General features: G+C 39.7%; 1 protein-coding gene across 4 annotated transcripts in view; it reads left to right on the top strand.

Annotated features, from left to right (window-relative positions):
- EPHA7 (EPH receptor A7) overlaps positions 1-21,606 on the top strand; it is a 234,920-nt gene extending 213,314 nt beyond the window's left edge. For all 4 annotated transcript variants that reach the window (XM_060188665.1, XM_060188664.1, XM_060188663.1 and 1 more), the window contains exons 13-17: positions 1,458-1,667; positions 3,520-3,669; positions 13,438-13,631; positions 15,881-16,036; positions 18,033-21,606. In XM_060188665.1, the coding sequence (XP_060044648.1) occupies positions 1,458-1,667; positions 3,520-3,669; positions 13,438-13,631; positions 15,881-16,036; positions 18,033-18,147 (825 nt within the window). In that variant the 3' untranslated portion in view covers positions 18,148-21,606. The remainder of the gene's footprint in view (positions 1-1,457; positions 1,668-3,519; positions 3,670-13,437; positions 13,632-15,880; positions 16,037-18,032) is intronic.
- Positions 21,607-22,314: the final 708 nt, after the last annotated feature.

The raw sequence follows: 22,314 nt of genomic DNA, 5'->3' as shown, positions 1-22,314 counted from the left end.
GACCCAGCAAGACCCTGTTCCCTCCTGCTGGGGGTTAGCTTCATGAGTGGGGAAGTAATTCTCTGTCCCTCTCATCTGCCTCTTTCTCCTCTCTTTCTCTCCCTCCCTCTCTCCTCTCTCTCTCTCTCTCTCCTCCCTCTCTGTTTCCTAGAGGCAATAAATAAACACTTTGTAATTTGTGATCTGGATTTATCTAGTCAAACAAGATTTATAAACTATCAGTGGATTTGGAAAACACTCTTGGTGTGTCCGTGATGTAAGTATAAAGTCATTGGAGGAAAATAGTAGCTAAAAAATGTGTCCGACCAGTGTCCTTCTGGGGCCATACTTGTCATGCAGTAGATGAACTCTATGGGTTAAAGACACACCAACGCCCATGGTCAGCGGGGAAGCAATGACAGCAGCCAGACCTTCCACCTTCTGCATCCCACAATGATTCTGGGTTCAGACTCCCAGAGGGATAGAGAATAGGGAAGCTTCCAATGGAGGGGATGGGATACGAAACTCTGGTGGTGGGAATTCTGTGGCGTTGTACCCCTCTTATCCAATGGACTTGTTGGCCATAATTAAAAAAAAAAAAAGGTGGGCTGGAAATGAATGGTGACTAGTCTGGTTTGCAAGGACTTGTCAGTCTCAATTATTAATGCATATGTCTTAGAGCCTCTCTGACACCTGCGACATTCCTGTCAGTGACTAAACATAGAAAGGAATTAAATAAAGACAAAACTCACCCACAGTCAGGCTCCACTTCTTAAGTCTTTATTTGTCCTCAAGATTATTACCCTTGTTTACTTTTACTGACCATGTAGAGAGAAAACTAAACATTTCTACTGATACCCTTTTAAAAATATATTTTAGGTAATTTTGATATGTGGGGAGAACATTAGCTCTCTCCAGGGGTAATCATTTTGGGTGTTTCGTCCTCTGATTTCAATTCGCCATGTACCTTTAGAGTTGGATGATCTGTAACTATTATATTAATACATCAATGCACACTACTCAATGATCATCAAAATTCTATTGACTGGGGTTTTTGTTTTTCCCTGCAAATACCTATATATTTTTAAATATTTATTTATTTATTCCCTTTTGGTGCCCTTGTTGTAGTTATTATTGATATTATTGATGTTGTTGTTGTTGGATAGGACAGAGAGGAGGGGAAGACAGAGATGGGGAGAGAAAGATAGACACCTGCAGACCTGCTTCACCGCCTGTGAAGCTACTCCCCTGCAGGTGGGGAGCCGGGGGCTTGAACCAGGATCCTTCCTCTGGTCCTTGCACTTTGTGCCAGCTGCTGCGCTACGACCTGACTCCCTAAATACCTATATTATATGGGAAAGTAGTGTCTGATTTCCATAATACAATATTGAAATGTAAAACGCCTCCTTTGCAGATGTCTTCTTGGTATCTTTCCTCCTTTTCAAAGTACAGTTCACTGGACTTTTGTTTCCTTGCAGAAACACGATGGACAATTCACAGTCATCCAGCTAGTCGGAATGCTGAGAGGAATTGCTGCCGGGATGAGATATTTGGCGGATATGGGATATGTTCATAGGGACCTTGCAGCTCGCAATATTCTTGTCAACAGCAATCTCGTTTGTAAAGTGTCAGATTTCGGCCTCTCCAGGGTTATAGAAGACGACCCTGAAGCCGTGTACACAACCACGGTAAGAAAACCCCTGTTGTTGAACCTCTGGGTAGCCCAGCTATTTTCCCACTGAGAAAGCAAAGATGCATGGAGCAGACTGAGACAAGTTTAAAAGGAGGCACATTTGACTTCAGTTCTTTCTCTGGTGCTCGTGTTCCTCCCTTTCGGAAACACCCGTCTTTATTCCATTTAGATAAATGCTCAGAGACATGGTGACAAGGCCAGCGTGTCTGTGGCTGAGTGGCGGCGGCGAACTGGGCAGAGCTCACATGTTCCCATGGGAGGAGCCTCCTGACTGGTGGGGTAGTGGGTGTCTCTCATTCTCTCTGTTTCTCTCTCTCCCACCTCCTGCTCTTATCAGTTGATCAGTATGCTATTTTGGAAGAATGATAGCATGCGAACCCTACCTTGAGGTGTTCGTTATGCACTACGCATCCCTATGCAATGACAGCTAGCGAGTAGCACTCATACTTAGAACTCAAAAATATGATAGCATTGAAGATAAAAAACAAATTAAAGAATATTAGCTATGGTGATTTAAAAAAAAAACATCTATTTATTAATGAGATAGAAGAGAAGGTGGAATTAGAGCATCACTCTGAGAAATGTCATGTCAGGAATCAGACTCGGGAACTCCTGCCTGAGAGTCTGATATGTGATCCCCTGTGCTCCCTCAGAACAACGTATGGTGACTTTTAATATTTATTGTTTCTATTTGTGTTTACTGGAGTGAGACAGCCAGGCATAGGGAAGGAGGAGATAGAGAGGGAAAGAGACAGAGACACCTGCAGCCCTGCTTCACCACTTATGAAGCTTTCCCCCTGCAGGTGGGGGCTGGGGGCTTGAACCTGGGTCCTCGCACCTTGTAGCATGTACGCTCTACAGGTGAGCCAACACCGGGGCCATCCCATGATGATTTTTTTAATATTTATTTATTTATCTATTCCCTTTTGTTGCTTTTGTTGTTTTATTGTTGTAGTTACTGTTACTGGCATTGTCGTTGGATAGGATAGGACAGAGAGAAATGGAGAGAGGAGAGGAAGACAGAGAGAGGGGGAGAGAAAGACAGACACCTGCAGACCTGCTTCACCGCTTGTGAAGCGACTCCCTGCAGGTGGGGAGCCGGGGCTGGGGAACCCGGATGCTTAGGCCGGTCCTTGTGCTTTGCGCCATCTGCCCTTAACCCTCTGAGCTACTGCCCGACCCCCCCCCCCCCCCATAATGACTTTTTAAGCAGCTCTCGGGGTCTTCTGAATATATGCTCTTTCTCTGTGATCAGCTCCCAGGCACAATTCTTTTGTCTTTTATTTTTATTCAGAGAATGAGAAGAGTGAAAGAAAGAGGAAGGGGGGAGGGGAAGAGAGAGAGGGAAAGGGAAAGGGAGAAAGAGAGGCAGAGGAGAGAGAGGCCCTTCCCGTCTCCTGGGGCTCCCTCAGTGCTGTCTGTACCCACACTCTGTGTGGTTCCAGGATTGAATTCAGGTCCTTCAATATGGGAAGGTGCACACTACTACTAGGGTAACCTACCAGCATCAAGGATGAGATTAGCAAAAAAAAAAAAAAAGGAAACTATTTCAAAGATTTCATTGAATGCTTTTCTTTCATTTTAATTTAATGGTTCCTTTCTCTAAAGTGTCATCGTTTTTTTTTCTGAAGACGTTTGCCCTAAGACCACTTAAGTCCTGAAAAGGTGCTGTGATGGTATAAAAACCAATTAGTAACTTTAAAAACACTTAGAAAAATGTAAAATGGAGAGAAACCAGATGTTTGCTGCCTTGCCCACCAAATGGTTCCCTATAACTTTATGGTGCTTCTAAAAACAATTTATACGTTCTTGCATGTGTTTAAAATGCCGGTTTCTGTTTGTCACAGGGTGGAAAGATCCCAGTCAGATGGACAGCACCTGAAGCCATCCAGTACCGGAAGTTTACGTCAGCCAGCGATGTCTGGAGTTACGGAATAGTGATGTGGGAAGTTATGTCATATGGAGAACGGCCTTACTGGGACATGTCGAATCAAGATGTAGGTGTTACATTATTTCAACAAGAGTTGAATGTTTTAAGATCTGTTACTGAAAGGTGTAAGAGACGGCTTATTAAGAAGAAGCTCTATGCTGCTTTAAATATATAGTAGTTTAGTTTACCATCATTTTCATCATAAGTTATCCCATTGGCTACCATAAATTAGTGGCTCAAAGTGCTTCATTTTGTAGGGTTTACTTTTTTTTTTTTTGTCTCCAGGGTTATTTTGGGGGCTTGGTGCCTACGCTATGAATTCACTGCTCCTGGAGGCCAGTTTTTCCATTGTATTGGATGGGGCAGAGATAAATTGAGAGAGATGGGGAAGGTAGAGAGAGGGAAAGAGAGACACCTACAGACCTGCTTCACCGCTTGTGAAGTGACCCCCTAATGCAGGTGGGGAACTGGGCGCTCGAACCATGATCCTTATGCCAGTCCTTGCTTCATACTATGTGCACCACTGCCCGGTCCCACTTTTTCATATATATATATATTCCCTTTTGTTGCCCTTGTTTTTTTAACTGATGTCGTCATTGTTGGATGGGACAGAGAGAAATGGAAAGAGGAGGGGAAGACAGAGAGGGGGAGAGAAACACAGACACCTGCAAACCTGCTTTTTGCTTGTGAAGTGACTCCCCTGCAGGTAGGGAGCCAGAGGCTTGAACCTGGATCCTTAGGCTGCTTCTTGCACTTTGTGGCATGTGCACTTACCCCGCTGTGCTACTGCCTGACTCCCTCTTTTTTTTTTTCTAAATTTAAACTATCTGGATATAAGAGGGCTACAAAGGATATTTTCTTTTTAATACAGATAATAGGTATTAATGCTTACAGAGATGTCTTTGAAAGATCATATGAGTAAAAACATCCTTCACAAAATTTAAAAAAGTCATTTTCAGAAGGGTGAGGGACCAGTGTTCATCCTTTCATCTTGATGCTTATGCCCTGTTCATGGTCCAAAAATTGTGTCTGAACTATTGGCATTTATTCGTTTTGATTTTATTAGCTAATCTAGATCTTATAGTCAACGTTGACGTTTCCCAGGAGAATGTGTTAGAGTCCCTTTAACAAGTACTTATGCAAGGTGATTCCTGTTATCACAAAGGTGTGCCCTGCATGACTCCTGTTCCTCTTGAGATAGGAAGATGCGGGGCATCTATGCCTGACATCACCCCGTGTGCATAATGCTCTAGAGCACCAGAGGTCAACAAGACCTGCATTTGCTTCAGCTTTAGCAAACAGACATATTTCTAGGTCAGGAGCTTTAAAATACTGACTAATTCATACAGTCTTCATTGATAAGACTGTGAGTAAAGTATAAATAGCCCGGATCTTAAATAGGATTCTGGAAATGGCATCTATGCATAGCTGATGAGAGGATGTTCCTAAAGCAGCAAACTGGAAAGAGGAGAATCAGAATCTTCCCAGAAGCACATGGGGCCCAGGAAGTGGCCACGCTCTCCAGTCATGGAGGCCTGCCTGCCGCTGATGCTTTACAATGGCAATTGAATCGGGACCAAAGTTAGCTGAACTGGGATTTTGAAAATTTTTTCTATTATCCTTATTTATTTATTGAATGGAGACAGCCAGAAATCAAAAGGATAGGAGGGGATAGAGAGGAAGAGAGAGAGAGAGAGAGAGGAAGAGAGAGAGACAGACCTGCAGCCCTGCTTCACCATTCTCAAAGCTTACCCCCTGCCAGTATGGGGACTAGAGATTCGAACCCACGTCCTTGTGTATTGTTTCATGTGCTCTCAACCAGGTGTGTCATTATCCAGCCCCTTAACTAGGGTGGTTATTATTATTATTTTATCCCTATTATTTTAAAGGGGGGTTGATAGTTTACAGTGCAACGAGCGGTTGTTGCCATGGGTAGTGTTGCCATGGGTAAAGTTTCTCATCTCCCCATGATGGTCGTCTGCAAAACTTACTCCCCCCAATGTAGGTCATTACCACAGTCCTGCAACCCAGTGTCCCCCCACCATCTCCCTTCCTCTCCTTCCTCAGAAGTCTTTGCTTTGGTGACCAAAAATAATAATAATAATAATAATAATAATAATAATATCAGAAATATCTAACTTATAGGTGGAATATAAGAAACAAGGATTTTTTTAAATGAGTTTGGAAAGGATGTAGTAAGGTAATTACCATTATCATATTGGCTTGGTAGTCAGTTATTGAGGAACTATGGACAAAGACAGTACCACAAGTGGAGTGAAGTGAAAATGGAGAGGTGTTTTGTTTTGTTTGTTTATTTTTTTTTTCAAAGAGAGATTGTGAACATCGTTATGTGATATGAGTGTCTTTGTATTGATTTTAGAATCATTCATGCCTGGACTTCTTAAACGCTGTGACTTGGTTTTAGATATTTTAAATCAGGCTGTTTGTTGCTAAGATAATTCACGGTTGTTGTTTCCTAGAAATAGCTGCATTAACTGAAAAGTTTACAGATTGAAGAGATGAAGTTTTTAAATCGGTTTAAGTCCTTCTTGGCATTTTGAATTGAGAGATGACACGAAACTTTTTTATTTGTTTTTTTTTTTTTTCTTTTTCAAATATAAAAGTCTACATGATGAGTCTGTTTGACAGAGGCAAAGTTTTTCATGTTTGACAGGTCTCAGTGTCCAAGATTTCATGGACTGTCAAAATCTGGGCAAACAAATCCTTGGGGCAGAGGAAGAGAAATATTTACATTCCCTAGACACTTGGTGGAGTTTGCTTTCTTTTGACACCTTCCTTCTGTACCAGAGTCAAACATAAAGGGATTGACAGGAATATAAGAAGCTTTAAATGTCAGAGTTCACATAAATTCCAAAAACAAATGATAAGCAAATATGATGAAAAATCTATCTCCAATTTAAATTTGTGTACTACCCTATGTTTTGCCTCTATTTTTTAATAAAATTTCATAGATATGTAGTTTGTGTATCAACAGCTAATTATAGATGAAGTGGAAATTTTGTCTATAGTCATTTAAAATATTGGATGCCATCATTTTTTATTTTGAGAATTTAAATTTATGACAAATTTGCTAACAAGGTTTTATAGTAGTAAGATCATTTAGACATTTTTTTTTGTTTTATACTGAAATTGATATTAGTATTCTCCTTGTGGGGGACTAGCCATTATTTCATATTTATATTTTTTAAACTTCTACTTGAGCAGTTATACATTTCATTTTCAGTATCAATTGTTGAAAACGTTTGACAGATTAAAATAATGATTTTCATACTGGAAAAAAATTTATATTTTTTTCTTTAGTCTCTGATAGGTATATATGGAGAAACAAGAATCTTGTAAATCCTCTTTTGTTTATGGAAATTCTGCATAAACATGGATATATTGTAGTTTTCTGAGAACATCCCTTTCATCAGATATCACTTTTAATAGCCTATATCAAAGCATTCAGTGAATCAATTCACTTTATGGTGAATACATTTAATTGCTAGGAAATTTTCAGGACATTTCAGAAAGTATCAAATTCTTTAGATTTTAAAAAGGCCTTTCAGAAGACATCATGAAAACAAGATCTGTGTCTGTGAGCAAGTTCCTAAACTTGGATGAAGTGAGCCTTCTGCGGTCGCTCTGAAGGTCCGGAGTGGGTCTGCTTGCACCCTGGGCAAGGCAGCGAAACTGGGGGCAAGAGGCACGCTTCCCTGGCTAGGGCCGCACCCACGGGGTCCACACTCCACCGACTTTACACTAGAGGCAACACTCTGTTTGCCGGTGTTTGGGTGTTACAGAACACGCTTGAGTCGTGCTGCATTATAAGCAGCCAGAACTTGCTTTTTGATTATTAAAACTGAGGATAGGTGTCTCTCGCACCTTGCTATCACTCATCTGAAAAGTGTGTGGATGTTTAGCCCTTCCCATGAATTGCCTTTCAAAGAAAAAAACTGTATGTGTAGAAATAAAACTAGACATAAAAATGTTACCGAAAGGGAGTCGGGCGGTAGTGCAGCAGCACAAGGACTGGCGTAAGGATCATGTTTTGAGACCCTGGCTCCCCACCTGCAGGGGAGTCCCTTCACAGGCGGTGAAGCAGGTCTGCCGGTGTCTGTCTTTCTCTTCCCCTCTCTGTCTTCCCCGCCTCTCTCCATTTCTCTCTGTCCTATCCAACAATAACGACATCAATAATAATAATAATAATAACTATAATAACAATTAAAAATAAAACAAGGGCAACAAAAGGGAAAATAAATAAATGTAAAAAATGTTACCAAAGTGGAAAATACTTATATTTTGTTAGCAACTCACTTTTTGTTTGTTTGTTTTAATTTCTTTATTGGAGGCTTAATGATTTACATTTGACAGTAAAATAAAATATTTGTACATGCATAACATTTCCCAGTTTTTCACAGAACAATTCAGCCCCCACTAGGTCCTCCTCTGCCATCATGTTCCAGGACCTGAACCCTACCCACCACCCCCTAACCCAGAGTCTTTTACTTTGAGCAAAGTATGTTTTATACACATAAACTAATAGGTTTTAGAGCCAGAGTGCTTTTCTTAGTAAACTCGTTGCCTATTTCTTTTTTTTTTAATTTTTTCATTTATAAAAAGGAAACATTGACAAAACCATAGGATAGGCAACTCACTTTTGATTAAATTTGACTTGATCTCATTAAAATGTTTACTCCCAACTATGAAATTTCTCATTATATAGGTTTTTCACTTACAGGGCTGAACAAAATGATGTATTTTTTTATAATATTTTTATTTATTTGTTGTTGGATAGAGACAGAGAGAAATTGAGAAGAGAGAGACACCTGCAGCTCTGTTTCCCCTACTCATGAAGTTTTCCTCTTGCAAGTGGGGACCAGGGGCTTGAACCCGGGTCCTTGTGCCCTGTGATGTGAGCTCTAACCAGGTGCACCTCCATCTGGCCCCCAATATAATTATTTCATCTGTTTCTTAGGTGTGCAAACACACACTTTATCAATGTGTACATCCTTTTAAACTACTCAGAGCTGGCAAACAACTAAGATATAGCATCTCTGTGCTAGTGAGTGCTTTAAGCTGTATAGTTAATGTGCACGCTTAATATCTGCTGAATTAATGGCTTCATCACAGTGATTCACCTCCGTGTCCCTAGGACGCCATGTACTAGTCTGCCCTGCCCTCACCGTCTGCACTGGTGCTAGTCAGAAGCCGAGATCACTCAGCCCAGGAGGGTTCTCAGCAGGGATGCCCAGCACTGTCCAGCAACCCATGCTTGACAGTCTGTGTGCATGCATTGTATCTTAAATAAAAACAGTCTTTTATTTAAGAAAAATGTTGATATGATAATAAGTTGTTTCAGATGAATAAATGTTGAGAATTTGCTCCAGATGCCTGTCCTCAATTTTAACAGCAAACGACTAGGTTTTGGCTCCTTACAGTTCAGCATCTGTCAGTTCTGTGACATTCAAGTATGGTAACTATGAATTTTACTAGAAGTCCTCATAGGCGTGATACAAAATTAAGCTTCCGTAAAGATAATTTTGTGAAGTAATGTATTAAAAACTTTGAAAATATATAATTCATGTAACTAAATTTCTTCTTTTTTTGATAGGAGAGAGAGAAATTGAGAGAGGGGAGACAGAGGTCAGAGAGGGGGACAGAAGGATAGACAGCTGCAGACCTGCTTCACCGCCTGTGAAGCCCTCCCACTATAGATGGGGAGCCTAGGGCTTGAACCAGGATCCCTGCGCGGGATCTTGCACTTCGTACCATGTGCGCTTAACCCCATGCGCCACCACCGGTCCACACTAAATTTATTCACAGGGTACTGCTGCACTCTGGACAAGGCAATAAAAGTTGGGAAAATATCTACGCTTACTTGATCTTTTTTTTTTTATTTCCTCGTGTTATTACTAGGGCTTCACTGCTCTGAGCTGACTATTTCAGATAGAAAGACAGAGACAGACACAGAGGGAGAAAGAGAAAGTCACCACAACACTGAAGTTTCCCTCAATGTGACTGAGGTCTGACTCAAACCTGGCTAATGGCATGTCTAGGGGAGCTGTCTTGCTGACCCAGCAGGTTTCATTTTTACCTCTTAAAAATCATCACTGACTTATGAGTGGGTTTTTAATTAGACACAACTTTGTAATTAGGAGGAAATATATATGTATATAATTTCCAAAGAAATACTGCCTGTTGTATCCCCAGTGGTTTTCAAAACAGGACTTACTCTTGTCACTGGCTAGTCCTCTGGGAATGATCTAGAATTAAAATCCCTCCTGAATATTTTTTTCTTCCCTTACTTTTATTAGAACACCACAACAATATCTGGCCTGGAAGATCCAAACAAGTTCTGCTAACCACACGCACACACAAATGTTTTAAGAAATGAGGTTTAGCTATTCTACATGAGTACCCAAGAATGTTTACCTGTTTGCAGAAAGTACCTTTTATATGTCCAAACATAATGCAGCTAATTATCTAAAAATGGGCGGAACTTCTATATCTAGTGTGTGTCTTTATGATCCCGCTTGTTCAGTGTATTTGCCAAGTTTATACTCAGAAATATGCCAGTCTGCTTTGCAAAAAACAGAGCACCCCCCCCCAATTATCTCTGGCATGGTGGTAGAGCCTTGCATTTCTAAATTCATACCTAGTCTGAAATGCCTTCTACTCTAAACACTCTGCTTTACAGCAGTGCCTTGACCTAGTCTAGAAATCATCTTGTCTTTGAGAACTAGAAGTTTCCTTTTGTGCAGCATTCTGTCTCTGTGCTGTAATAGGGAATTGTCAGCTTCCTTTAGGATTTGTATAGAACTGCAGGGGCCCATTGACACTTTGTGAAGCAAGAGCTGGTACTGTGTTCATTGACACAAAGAGTTAAGAATGCATTCTAGGGGGTCGCAGAGCGAGTTAAGCTTAAGCACACTTGGCACGAAGGGCAAGGGCCGCTGTAGGGATCCCAGTTCGAGCCCCGGCTCCTCACCTGCAGGGGAGTCGCTTCACAGGCGGTGAAGCAGGTGTCTCTCTTTCTCTCTCCCTCTCTGTCTCGCCTCCTCTCTCCATTTCTCTCTGTCCTACCCAACAGTAAGGACATCAACAACAACAATAATAACTACAACAACAATAAAAGGGAAAATAAATAAATAAACGTATTTTAAAAAGAATGCATTCTGTTCAAAACTGGAGAATCTTGAATGAAACAGAATGAAATCACTGGGCATATTTCACTGGGCCCTTTGATTCAGGGAACTATGAGAATTCTACATTTGAGTCCTGATGTGAAAAGCTTTATTTGTTAGTAGTGGGCAGTGTGATAATGGGCATACCATTCCTTGAAATATTAAAGGTTTGGGCAACATTAATAGATTTCGTTTTAAATATAATGTGAGATGCCAATGGAGACTATCATATGGAGATGTCTAGATCCTTATAGAGTGAATATACAACCGAGAATTTGGGAGAGAATTAGACTGACATTTTCAAAGTCAAAGTGTACCGTAATTAAGTATATCTACTTACTTTTTAAACTTCACTAATTTGCACATCCAGGATTTTCTTCAAAAAATGTGGACTTTTATGCATTTTCTCAGAAAACTGTTGATGTTAGCTACTTGATTGCTTGCATCTTGCAACCTTTTACATTTTAATGCCTTCTTCTTGAATGGCAGCGCACATCTGAAGGAAACATTCCCCTACAAATATTATGTTAATTACCACCTCTTAAGGTCAGCTTTCTACCTGCTCCTGACCTTGCTTTCTTTGAAAACAGTTACTTCTCTTTGAGACATTTTCCGAATTTTTCCAATGCTACCACACCAATTAGCAAGAAAAGGTTTTGTGGGATGCCATGAAGATCATTTCAGTGTTTTGTCAGCCCTTCTTGTTTATGGTGTCTTCTCGGTTTTGCTATTCTGTAACAAATTTTAACGTGTAAGATTATCTTTTCTTTCTCTATAAATAAAAACAAAATAGACTCCCTATGGACACATACAAAATGTTCAGGAGACTTTTTCATCATGATTTCAAAAACTAATGGAAGTAGGGTCTGTTAGTTAGATTAACTTATTTGTTGATGCTGATAAAGATTTTTTTTTTTTTACAACTAGCTAGGGGATTTACTGTATCACAGCTTTTACCATAAAGCAAATTATGTTTCTACTAATACAAATCACTATGTAAATCATCTATTAAATCTCTTTAAATATTTGACTTATTTAACTTGAAGTCTACTACTTTGTGTTGTATTACATACTATGTATTTAAGTAGTAGAATTTATTTAAATTCAATCAGAAACCTTCGGTGACATAATCTTATTCAGTGATCCATCATGACATGGAACGAGTAGCAGTCTGTGAACAAAGAAATAAACCAAATTAATTGCCCAGCTTTTGAAACCAAACATTTTTAGCGAATTGGATGTCTATACATAATAAGGCAGAAATCATCAAAAAAGCCTGGCTGTCTGTCTGCATTTTCCCCCGATGAATTATTTCCAAATGCTATGCAGTTACTCAGTCTCCCGCATGCCAAGATATTAAAGAAAGCCTGTTCTAAGTAATCCGCATCATTTAACTGATGGTCAGCATTCTGTGCCGGGAAACGGTGATTTAGCGCCTTCCCCAATTTCCGGGTGTGATCCTCCTTCACTGCCACGCCTGCCTGGAATCCCGACCAGCCAGTTTGTAGTCATGGGACTCAGACATGGAAAGTGCAAACACCCAAGGAGCAGAGACCGGTCCTGACACACGTTATAAAAATACTTCATCAGCCTTTAGACTTCACAGTACTGAAATAGTGCTGTGCTTGAGAGCATGTCCTACCACAGTAATTCCCATCCTTGCTACCTGGTTTAAAAAGTCACTGGAGTTCTCAAAACCAGCCAGTTTTTAGGTTCCTCCTAGGTAATGCAAGCCTCATTTCTCTACTTGAAGAAATTTCAAATTTAAGGACAAACACATACACAAACAGTGACACAGAACTGAAATAGTTCCGTAACATATCATCTCCTGGAAACCTGTAGGGTGACATTAAATGAGTTTCCATCTGTTGCACCCAGAGGGAACTTAATTACTGTGCCCTGTTGCTGGATTAACTAGCAAATACCATCATACCCTACACTTCATGCACCCCTTGATAGCATGCTTAATGTACATGCTTGGATGTTTTAGAGAAGTCAGGTGGAGTCAGGCGATAGTGCAGCGGGTTAAGCGCACGTGGCGCAAAGTGCAAGGACTGGTGTAAGGATCCCAGTTCGAGCCCCCGGCTCCCCACCTGCAGGGGAGTCACTTCACAGGCAGTGAAGCAGGTCTGCAGGTGTCTGTCTTTCTCTCCCCCTCTCTGTCTTCCCCTCCTCTCTCCATTTCTCTCTGTCCTATCCAACAATGACACATCAACAACAATAATAATAACTACAACAATAAAACAAGGGCAACAAAAGGAAATAAACAAATAAATATTTTTTTGAAAAAGAAAGAAAAAAGTCTTTTGGGAACTGAAGAGACAGTATAATGGTTCTACAGAAGACTTCCATGCCTGAGGCTCTAAATTCCCAAATTCAGTCCCCAGCACCACCGTCAGCCAGAGCTGAACAGGGCTCTGCTCTTTCTCTCTGTTTCTCACTCTCTGTGTTTCTCTCCTTAAAACAAAAGAAATTAAATTTTTTTAAAAAGGAAAAATACCAAAAAAAAAAGAAAAAAAAAAGACCAGTCTGCTTCACTCTTACCTGTCTGAACTATTTTGCCCACTGTGCAATCCGTTGTCTTATAAATGAACCTCTCTGTCTACTGTTGACCTTTTTTTTTTAATTCTTCTTCTCCTGGCTACTAGGTTATTAAAGCTATAGAAGAAGGCTATCGGCTACCTGCACCCATGGACTGCCCTGCTGGTCTCCACCAGCTGATGCTGGATTGCTGGCAGAAGGACCGTGCTGAAAGGCCAAAGTTTGAACAGATAGTTGGAATTCTAGACAAAATGATACGAAACCCAAATAGTCTGAAGACCCCCCTGGGCACGTGTAGTAGGTAAGAAATACCTAAGGAGATTACATGTGGGATCAGTTCAGATATACCTGTTTTCCGCTCCGCTTCCCCCCCCATGTATAAATCGATATTTGTGTTACATTATAAACACAGTAAATGGATTTTGCTTATAGAAGTTTTCTTTTCAAATGGTTTGCCGTAGTGTGTAAAGAGACCTATTTAGCATTGTCTGTTTTCTTGTTTCTAAAGTTTAAGTTTATTATTTTTTAGTTAAATTTTAAAAGTATCACTAGCTATCTTTTGGAAAACTCCCCCCCCTTTTTAAAAAATATTTATCTATTTATTCCCTTTTGTTGCCCTTTTTTTTTTTTTTACTGTTTTAGTTATTACTGTGGTTATTGATGTTGTTGTTGTTGGATAGGACAGAGAGAAATGGAGAGAAGAGGGGAAGACAGAGAGGGAGAGAGAAAGACAGACACCTGCAGACCTGCTTCACCGCCTGTGAAGTGACTCCCCTGCAGGTGGAGAGCCGGGGGCTCGAACTGGGATCCTTACACCATTCCTTGCACTTTGCTCCACGTGTGTTTAACCCGCTGTGCTACAGCCCGACTCCTTTTAGAAAACTTCTTAAGCTGGGCTTTTGTCATTAGATGGCATTTCATTTTTCAAACTATTAAGTTTTTCTGTGGGTTTTCATTACTAGTGCCTTAGCTTTTTCCATATGATCTACTTGAAATGTTTTTCACTGAGTCATTTAATAAAGTGCTTGTGAGACGCTGAAGTTAATAACAAGTAATTCAATACATGATTAAAGAGAGTGTGAAACACTGGGGTTCATTCTTGCCAACTGGACTTTCTCCATTGTAATGCATGTTGGTGGTGATTCAGCCCTAGCAGCCAGTACACTTGATGCTCTGGTCAGGCCCTGGTCAGGCCCATGTGGAGGCTGGTGCTCTCACTCACAGATGCTCGCTCGCTGGTCTGTCTGCCTGCAGTGCAGGACACTGACTGTGTTCTCAGTAACACCCAGGTGGCCTGAACTGGTGAGTCGGTCATCCCTGCCTCCTTGCTGCCCAGTCAATTTTGGAGATGTAAATGAGCAGCTATTTAACGGTGACAAATACAGCTGGCTATGTGTGTGTTATTTAAGAATACACTGAAAACATGATCTGATAGTCATCACATCTAAGTAAGATGTGAATTTCCGAGTTTATGATTATTGGACATTTATATGTTAGATGCTTGTTAACATCTCTGTCTTTATGGGCGTCAATTTAGATGCTGATTTAGATTTTGATTATTATGCTAAGTGAAATAAGAGGTGGGAGAGGGCTATACAGGAGACTTTGGTCCTCTGTGAGATTGCCGGGTTAGCGTGGGGGTGCCTCTTCTTGGATGCGTACTCTCTGGGTTGGAGAGAACATGAGCGGAGACAGCCTGGGCTGCTACTCACTCAGCGATGTGAGAGAGATGACCCAGGAACAGAGCTCCTGGTGGTGAGGCGATTTGATTCTTTATTGATCAGAGAGCCAAGGCTTTTAAGAGTCGGACCCAGAAGTGGCAAGTCAGAAACAGAAATGGCTTGACATGGTTTTGAAAGGGGCGGAGAAAGGCAAAAGGGGCTGGGAAAGGTAGGAACTTCCTTAGCAACTGTTGCGGGGGTTTTAACTGGTAGGTTTAATAATATCCTGGAGGCAGGGAGGGTCTTGAGGGTAGAAAGAAGATAGATCAAAGGAATGGAGTGGGTGGGGATCTTTCAGGTAAAACAATGATAATGTAGATAATAAGGGAGCAGGCCATAGTATCAGGAGTGCAGGGTGCTTTGTGAGGCAGGGAGTCTGATAAGACGAGGCAAACCTTGGGGGGTTGTATCTCTCCTCCTTCAACCTCTCAGTAGAGAGAGAGACTGACAGGATGGATGTCCCCTCAGATCAAGCCCTGCCAAGCTCAATCACATCCTCACAATTTCTCGACATGAGATTTGTAGAGTGAAGGGGTAGTAGGTACTGGGGGAAAGAAAGGAACTGGGCTCTCCTCAGACATTGTGAGGACTACAAGTCCTGGAGGTTTAGAAGTAGGGTTGGGCACAGAACTTTGTTGGCAGATGCAGTGTGAAATGATACCCCTGAAGGCTTAGAATTTTGTCACCCATCATTAAATCACTAATTTAAATAATTTATAGAATAAAATATTTAATTTTATTCTTTACCTATATCTGTACATGGGACAAATCATGGTTTTTTTAGTATAGTCTATGAGAAAAATTGACTTTTTTTTTCATTCCTACCTAGACCAATAAGCCCACTTTTGGATCAAAACACTCCAGACTTCACTACCTTTTGTTCCGTTGGAGAATGGCTACAAGCTATTAAGATGGAAAGATACAAAGATAACTTCACAGCAGCAGGTTACAACTCCCTTGAGTCAGTGGCCCGGATGACTATTGAGTAAGATCAACCTCTGAAAATTATATGTGACGATCATTTTTTAGTAACATTCTGGGGTTTTTAAGGTATTTTATATATGAATGTGGTACAAGCCAGAAAAATAAGAGAGAAATGTGTCTTTTAAATGAGTGCTTACTCTCTCAGACATTTTACTAATTTGGTCTTTGAACTTACAGTATCATTTCTAATCCTATAAGCAACAATTTTGTAAATAGAATTTAAACAGTTTACTAGAAGGGACTGAATTAGTATGTCACAGCTCATTCATGTGTGAACAATAGTCAGTGAGACTTTTCTCATTAACTGCTATGTTTTAAGTTCCTATTTGCTGGGGTTTTTTTTTTTTTTTTTTTTTTGCCAACTATAGAGAAGAATTTGTTTTATCACAGTTCTATCAGATATTGGAAATAGCAATGTTACATACCCACTTCCCAAATGTACTAGGACATCTTGTTTCATCACCACTTTTTGTAGAGATCAAAGGGAACTTCACTCGGTTGCTAACAGTTAAACTTTTCCCTTCCATTTTGGACAGTGTGTAATCATTGGCTCAGTTTTTTTAAGTGCCAGTGAATAATATGATAAAACAACTTTTGAGATGACTACAAATGGGAAGTAAAAAAAAAATCTTTTTTTCTTGTTCACTCATCACTGATTACATGGACTTGGGAAATCATCTTAATATTTCTGAACATAAGTCGGTGGTCAGTGTTTTTTCTCTTCCTGGGTGCAGTTGGTAGTAGGAATCAGTTACCAAGGTTTTATTAGTTGTCTTTGACTTCTGTACAGTGAGAAATGGGCTTGCTGTGCTTATGAGAAGACTGTCAACAGTCGGAAGCTTTTAAATCCAAGTAGGTCAGGAAACGTCACGCACATGAATTAAAGCATGGTTTTCTGTTAAAATGAGCATATTTATACCTGCATACCCAAAGCCATCTATGCCCCTGAAAAACTAATTTATCCCAAAATCCTATTAATTAGAACAAGAATATAAGGTGCAGTTGTGCTCTGCTGCCATTATATTTCAGTTCCTTATAACAGCCTAAACTCAGTCTGTCTGGCTATTAGGAAAGGGATAAACACATACGAAGATATGAAATTAGCTTATGTTAGATTCAAGCTATACCTTTAAAGTGTGGGGAAATGATTAACTTGAACTCAAGTAAATATACCAACAATCTTATGCTAAGAACTGGAGGATAATTAGACACGGTAGAGACATGTGCTTCATGATGACTGTCAGTCTACTGGAGTCCAGTTTCTTGTACACTTGTTATAGTTTAGCAATTAAGACTTTCCTACTTGGGAGCTGGGCTGTAATGCAGCGGGTTAAGCACACATGGCACACATCCCACTTTGAGCCCCCGGCTCCCCACCTGCAGGGGAGTCGCTTAACAAGAGGTGAAGCATGTCTGCAGGTGTCTGTCTTTCTCTCTTCCTCTCTGACTTCCCCTCCTCTCTCCATTTCTCTCTGTCCTGTCCAACAACAACAGCAACAGCTATGACAACAACAATAGTAACTACAACAAGGGCAACAAAATTGGGAAAATGGCCTCTAGGAGCAGTGGATTCATGATGCAGGCACTGAGCCCCAAAAATAACCTTGGAGGCAAAAAAAAAAAAAAAAAAAAAAGACTTTCACTTGGTGAAAAGTCTTTTACTTCACTTGGGTTCAAGAACACAACATTTCAAATAATATTTCCTCACTTCACTTTATGTTACTAATAATCTGAAGACTGACAACTATTTTTATAAAGTTTCAAGTCACTTTAATTATAACAGACAGTGGATTGAGAAGCTGAGTCCTTCCCTTTCTATAGTAGAAAAGGCCCATCTGTCCTTCAACCTCAACTTGGATTATGGACGTCATCACCAGGAACGCTAAGATAAGGCCTGCCTGCCTAAAATAAGCAGATGAAGTATAGACTGGATTAGAGCTTACTGTCCGTCGAACACTTGGTTTAATGGGGAGAATAAATGCATTTGTCTTTTCCAGGGACATGATGAGTCTAGGGATCACACTGGTTGGCCATCAGAAGAAGATCATAAGCAGCATTCAGACTATGAGAGCACAAATGCTTCATCTGCATGGAACTGGAATCCAGGTGTGATGCGTATGCCTCCCTCGCAGGGGACTGCAAACTGCAGGAGAATAGTGCTGGCCTTCAGTGTGTGCACAGAACGACAGAAAGCTGCTACAAGACAGTTGATGGCCCTTCCGACAGTGAAGACGAGTTTTAAGAAGCACCTCTAGACTTGAACTCCTAAGTGCCACCAGAATATATTATTTAAAAAAAAAAAAAAGGGAATTTAGGATCCACCACTGGTGGCCAGGAACACAGCAGCCGTGATAATAAACAAAGAACTACCTGAAAAAAAACATCCCAAACACCTTGAGCTCTCTAACCTCCTTTTTATCTTATAGACTTTTTAAAATGTACATAAAGAATTTAAGAAAGAATATATTTGTCAAATAAAATCATGATCTTATTGTTAAAATCAATGAACTATTTTCCTTAAATATGTGGTTTCAGACTATTCTTTTTTCAAAGTCATTTTTTTGTTTATTCTTCATAAGGACTTTGTTTAAGAAAATTGTTTATAGCTTTGGACCTTTTTAGTGTTAATCTACCACACATGACTACACTGGGTACCTTTAAAAGAATCTCAAAAAGCAAAAAAAAAAAAAATAAAAAATACATAGCATGGTTGAAGATATATTGTCAGAACATTGGTATCCTTTTTGTGCCATTTTATTTAATCAGTGCTGCTTTGATATTGTTTGCTGATTGGCAGATAGTCAAGAAAATGCAGGTTGCCAAGAGCGCTGATATTTTTTAAAGAGACTTTTTTTTTTTAATCAGACATACTATCTTTTCAATGAAAAAAAAAAGCAATAATGATCCATAAATATTATAAGGCACTTTTAACAGATTGTTTATAGGGTGATTTTACTAGGCAGAATTTAATACAAACTGAAATGGTAGGTTTATGACTATTAACAGAAAACGAGGCACTTCACCTGAGGAATGGTGGTGAAGGCCTGTCTCTGAAAGCAAGAACTGTCCAGTGTTAGCTGAAATTTAATCTGAGCACACTTAAGACTTTTTCAATGTCTGACATTGGGGACTTTAGGAGAAATAGTTGACATATATTTTATATCCTGTTCAGTTTAATGCAGCCCAAATATAAGAGGAAACAATGAAGTCTTCTGAAAGGATTCTGGAGCATGATCAAAGGGCCGGTTTGTAATTTTCACCTTTCAGAAACCAATTTGCTGCAGAGAAAACCTCTGCAGTGGTTTTTCAAGAAAGTTCTGTTTGTGGACACTTATATGAGAAACGTACTCACGCTTTTGGCCACTTGAGGAAGCGCTGAAGGAGCTGGCTTTTGTTTTAAGCATTATTTATTCAAACCACATGCTTTGATTCCTGTGTTAGAATTTCATAAGCAATAATTAAATGTGTCTTTATAGATATTTCAGGAATGTATACTTATGATTGTGAGTAATTCTTTCAAAAGTTATGAAAATCATGAACTACCCCAGAATGGAACTGTTGTACTTCCAAAGAGAATTGGGCTGTTGATAATGATTTTCCTAGAGAAAGATCCCAGGGATCTATCATAATTGGTCTTGTTTGCTAATGTGGGCATCCACAAGCAAACAACAGAAACAAACTCTGTAAATGCTCCTTTGTAAAGCTTGTAAATTTTATTTATACTGTCTTGTTTTGTACACACATCTCTCTGTCGTGGGCTCTGAATACCTTGAAAATGCACTCTATTTTTCTATTTTACTTGTGAAGCATCACAAAGAACAGGTATTCTCAGTGCTGCATAAAGTGTTTTCCCAAATTTAGGACCAAAGATGGCTAGAGGAAAACTCAAATGGATTGCTTCCTAAGCCCCTCCCCACCCACACCCCCTTTTTCTTCTTTTTAAACCACTGTACAGTGTTATCTGATATTTTAATTTATTTTTTTTCCAATTGACTAGAAAAAAATCATTTTAATTTCACTAAGGTGTTTTTGTCCCTGAGAAAAATAATCTGTAAAGTAATTTTAATCAGCGTAATACAGTCATCTAGACACTTCCATTTGTAATCTTTGTAATAGACTGTAAATATATTTTTGGAACTATGACACAATGTGCTTGAGGGTTATTTTGCAGTGTCTGCGATGTCTATCTACACTGTTTTTACTAAGTGTAGCACTTTACAATTCTAATCAGTAGCATTGGCCTTTGTGAGAATGAGTGAAAGAGACTGAGTGAGTGTCCTTAATTCCGTTTGGATTCTAGACTCACTACTAATGAAGTTGTTTTCTTGTTCATAGCTTAAGGTGCTTATTTTTTCTATTAAAATTAAATTAACAAAAAAAAAAAGCCATTCTAGAAGTAGAAGACATAGTCTGGTACATGGAAATGGTGTCTTTCCTGCTTTTTTCTAGCTCTAGATTTATAGTCGAGTCTTCTTTCTTGAGTAGAAGGGCAGAATAAAAGTTTTTTTTGGATTTTTTTTCAAAAATAACTTTTTCTTCAGCAATATACCTCATCTGCCTTAAATTTTTTACAGCTCTTTACAGGGAAAGGGGAGAAGGGATGGGAAAGACACAGCACAATGGGAAGTGTGTGATGACATCACTCTCTTGTTTGTAGGTATCTTTTCCCCGTTAACATTTTGATTTTGAGATACATGTGTATGTGAGACAGATATGCAGAGAAAAAAGAAAGTGAATTAACGTTGTCGTGCTGATTGTAATATTCTCTTCCAGAAAGAGAAAAAGTGGTATAATGATAAGAATGTACAACTTGCACCTTGAAATCATTTTTTTTTTTATAAATTAGTGCTCAGGGGAGGAAAGGTAGAGAAAGCAAAAGTCAGAAATAGAATTCAGACACTAGAAAAATGCACAGTGAAATGGCCTCCTTGCTTCAATAGACCCACTTCTTTTAAACACTATCTTCACACCTGACTTGGGTTTTGCATTCAGTACTAAAATAAAGGCGATTTTACCGCATCTGAATCTAACATTTTTTCTCAGAAGTTGACGTGGGCCTAGTTCACCAAAACTGGTGGTTTATGCTGGTCAGAGCACTATTAGTTGAACCATATTGTATACTTTTGTAACTACATTCACTAGTACTACTTAGGACGCTATTTTAATTGCTCCTCCTATCCGTGTTTTTAAGACAATGAAAACAGAGTGATTCACCTCTCTTTTTGATTTAGGTAATGCTGATAACTCCCTTTTGTTTCCTGGGTGGCCTTGAAGTGCGCTGCTCACAGATGTGCATGTTCCAATAAATGACTGATGTGTATTTTTATTTTATTTTATTTTTGCTATATGTGGAGAAATCATGGGGAACTCGGGGCGAAATGTGCTTTTTGTTGGTTGAATTTGTCCCTCCTTGCCTAAGATTTACTACAGGGGTCATCCTTTTATAAGGACAAACTGCTTTTGAACAGTGTCTTCAATGTATCAAGCACAAATAACTCTTCAACACAGATCATAAGACTCTTTTTACCAGCTTAAAATAATAAACAAGTCTATTAGACAATGTAAAGAAAATCCTGTCTCCAGTCATTGGTGGATTCTGTCTGTCCCTCCTCTTTCTTCGTTTTCTTACACATCTTCGTACAGGGAGAGATTGGAGAAGGGGCATGATCCTTGGCGTATTTTAGTAAACTAACCAACAACTTTGAAAACCACTCCTTTCCCTCTTTCCCACTGACTTGATTCTATTCTATTACAGAGTAACAAGACAGTCTTCAAAGTGCTACCCTGTCAAACATTTCAGTTAAATCCATTTTCACTCTTGCCTTAAACTACATGTGGCTCAGAAGAATATTTGCATGGGAAAAGGAATGTCTGGTCAGTGAACCGTAACAAATATTTGAAACACTTGATATAATATGGCAATTAAGCAAATGTTCGTATTTAAGGTGCTTCGGGACACAAACGGGGTTCAAATCAAATGGAAGATGGATTGACTCGGGCTGTCTGACTGAGCTGAGTTGGTTTTCACTGACTCTGACCCAGTCATCTTTCCAACTTGTACCTGAACTGGAGAACAGAGAAGGCAACCTGTTCTACAGCAGTGCCATCTCAGGCTCTACAAATTCTTAACCAATATCTAAAAAATAAATGCAGAAATGAGATGAAGAGCATCAACTGGTCACCACGTGTGTGGTGCTTGGGGCTGAGCCTCAGTCTAAGCTGACTTGAAATTTGCAGTCCTGCTGCACCTGAATATTCCAGGTGTGCACGCGGTGAATG

The sequence above is a fragment of the Erinaceus europaeus genome, chromosome 4 (assembly GCF_950295315.1).
Source record: "Erinaceus europaeus chromosome 4, mEriEur2.1, whole genome shotgun sequence".
In the NCBI taxonomy this organism is placed as follows: domain Eukaryota; kingdom Metazoa; phylum Chordata; class Mammalia; order Eulipotyphla; family Erinaceidae; genus Erinaceus; species Erinaceus europaeus.
Note: the sequence above shows the minus strand (reverse complement) of the source record. Positions and strands in the feature narration are given on the sequence as shown.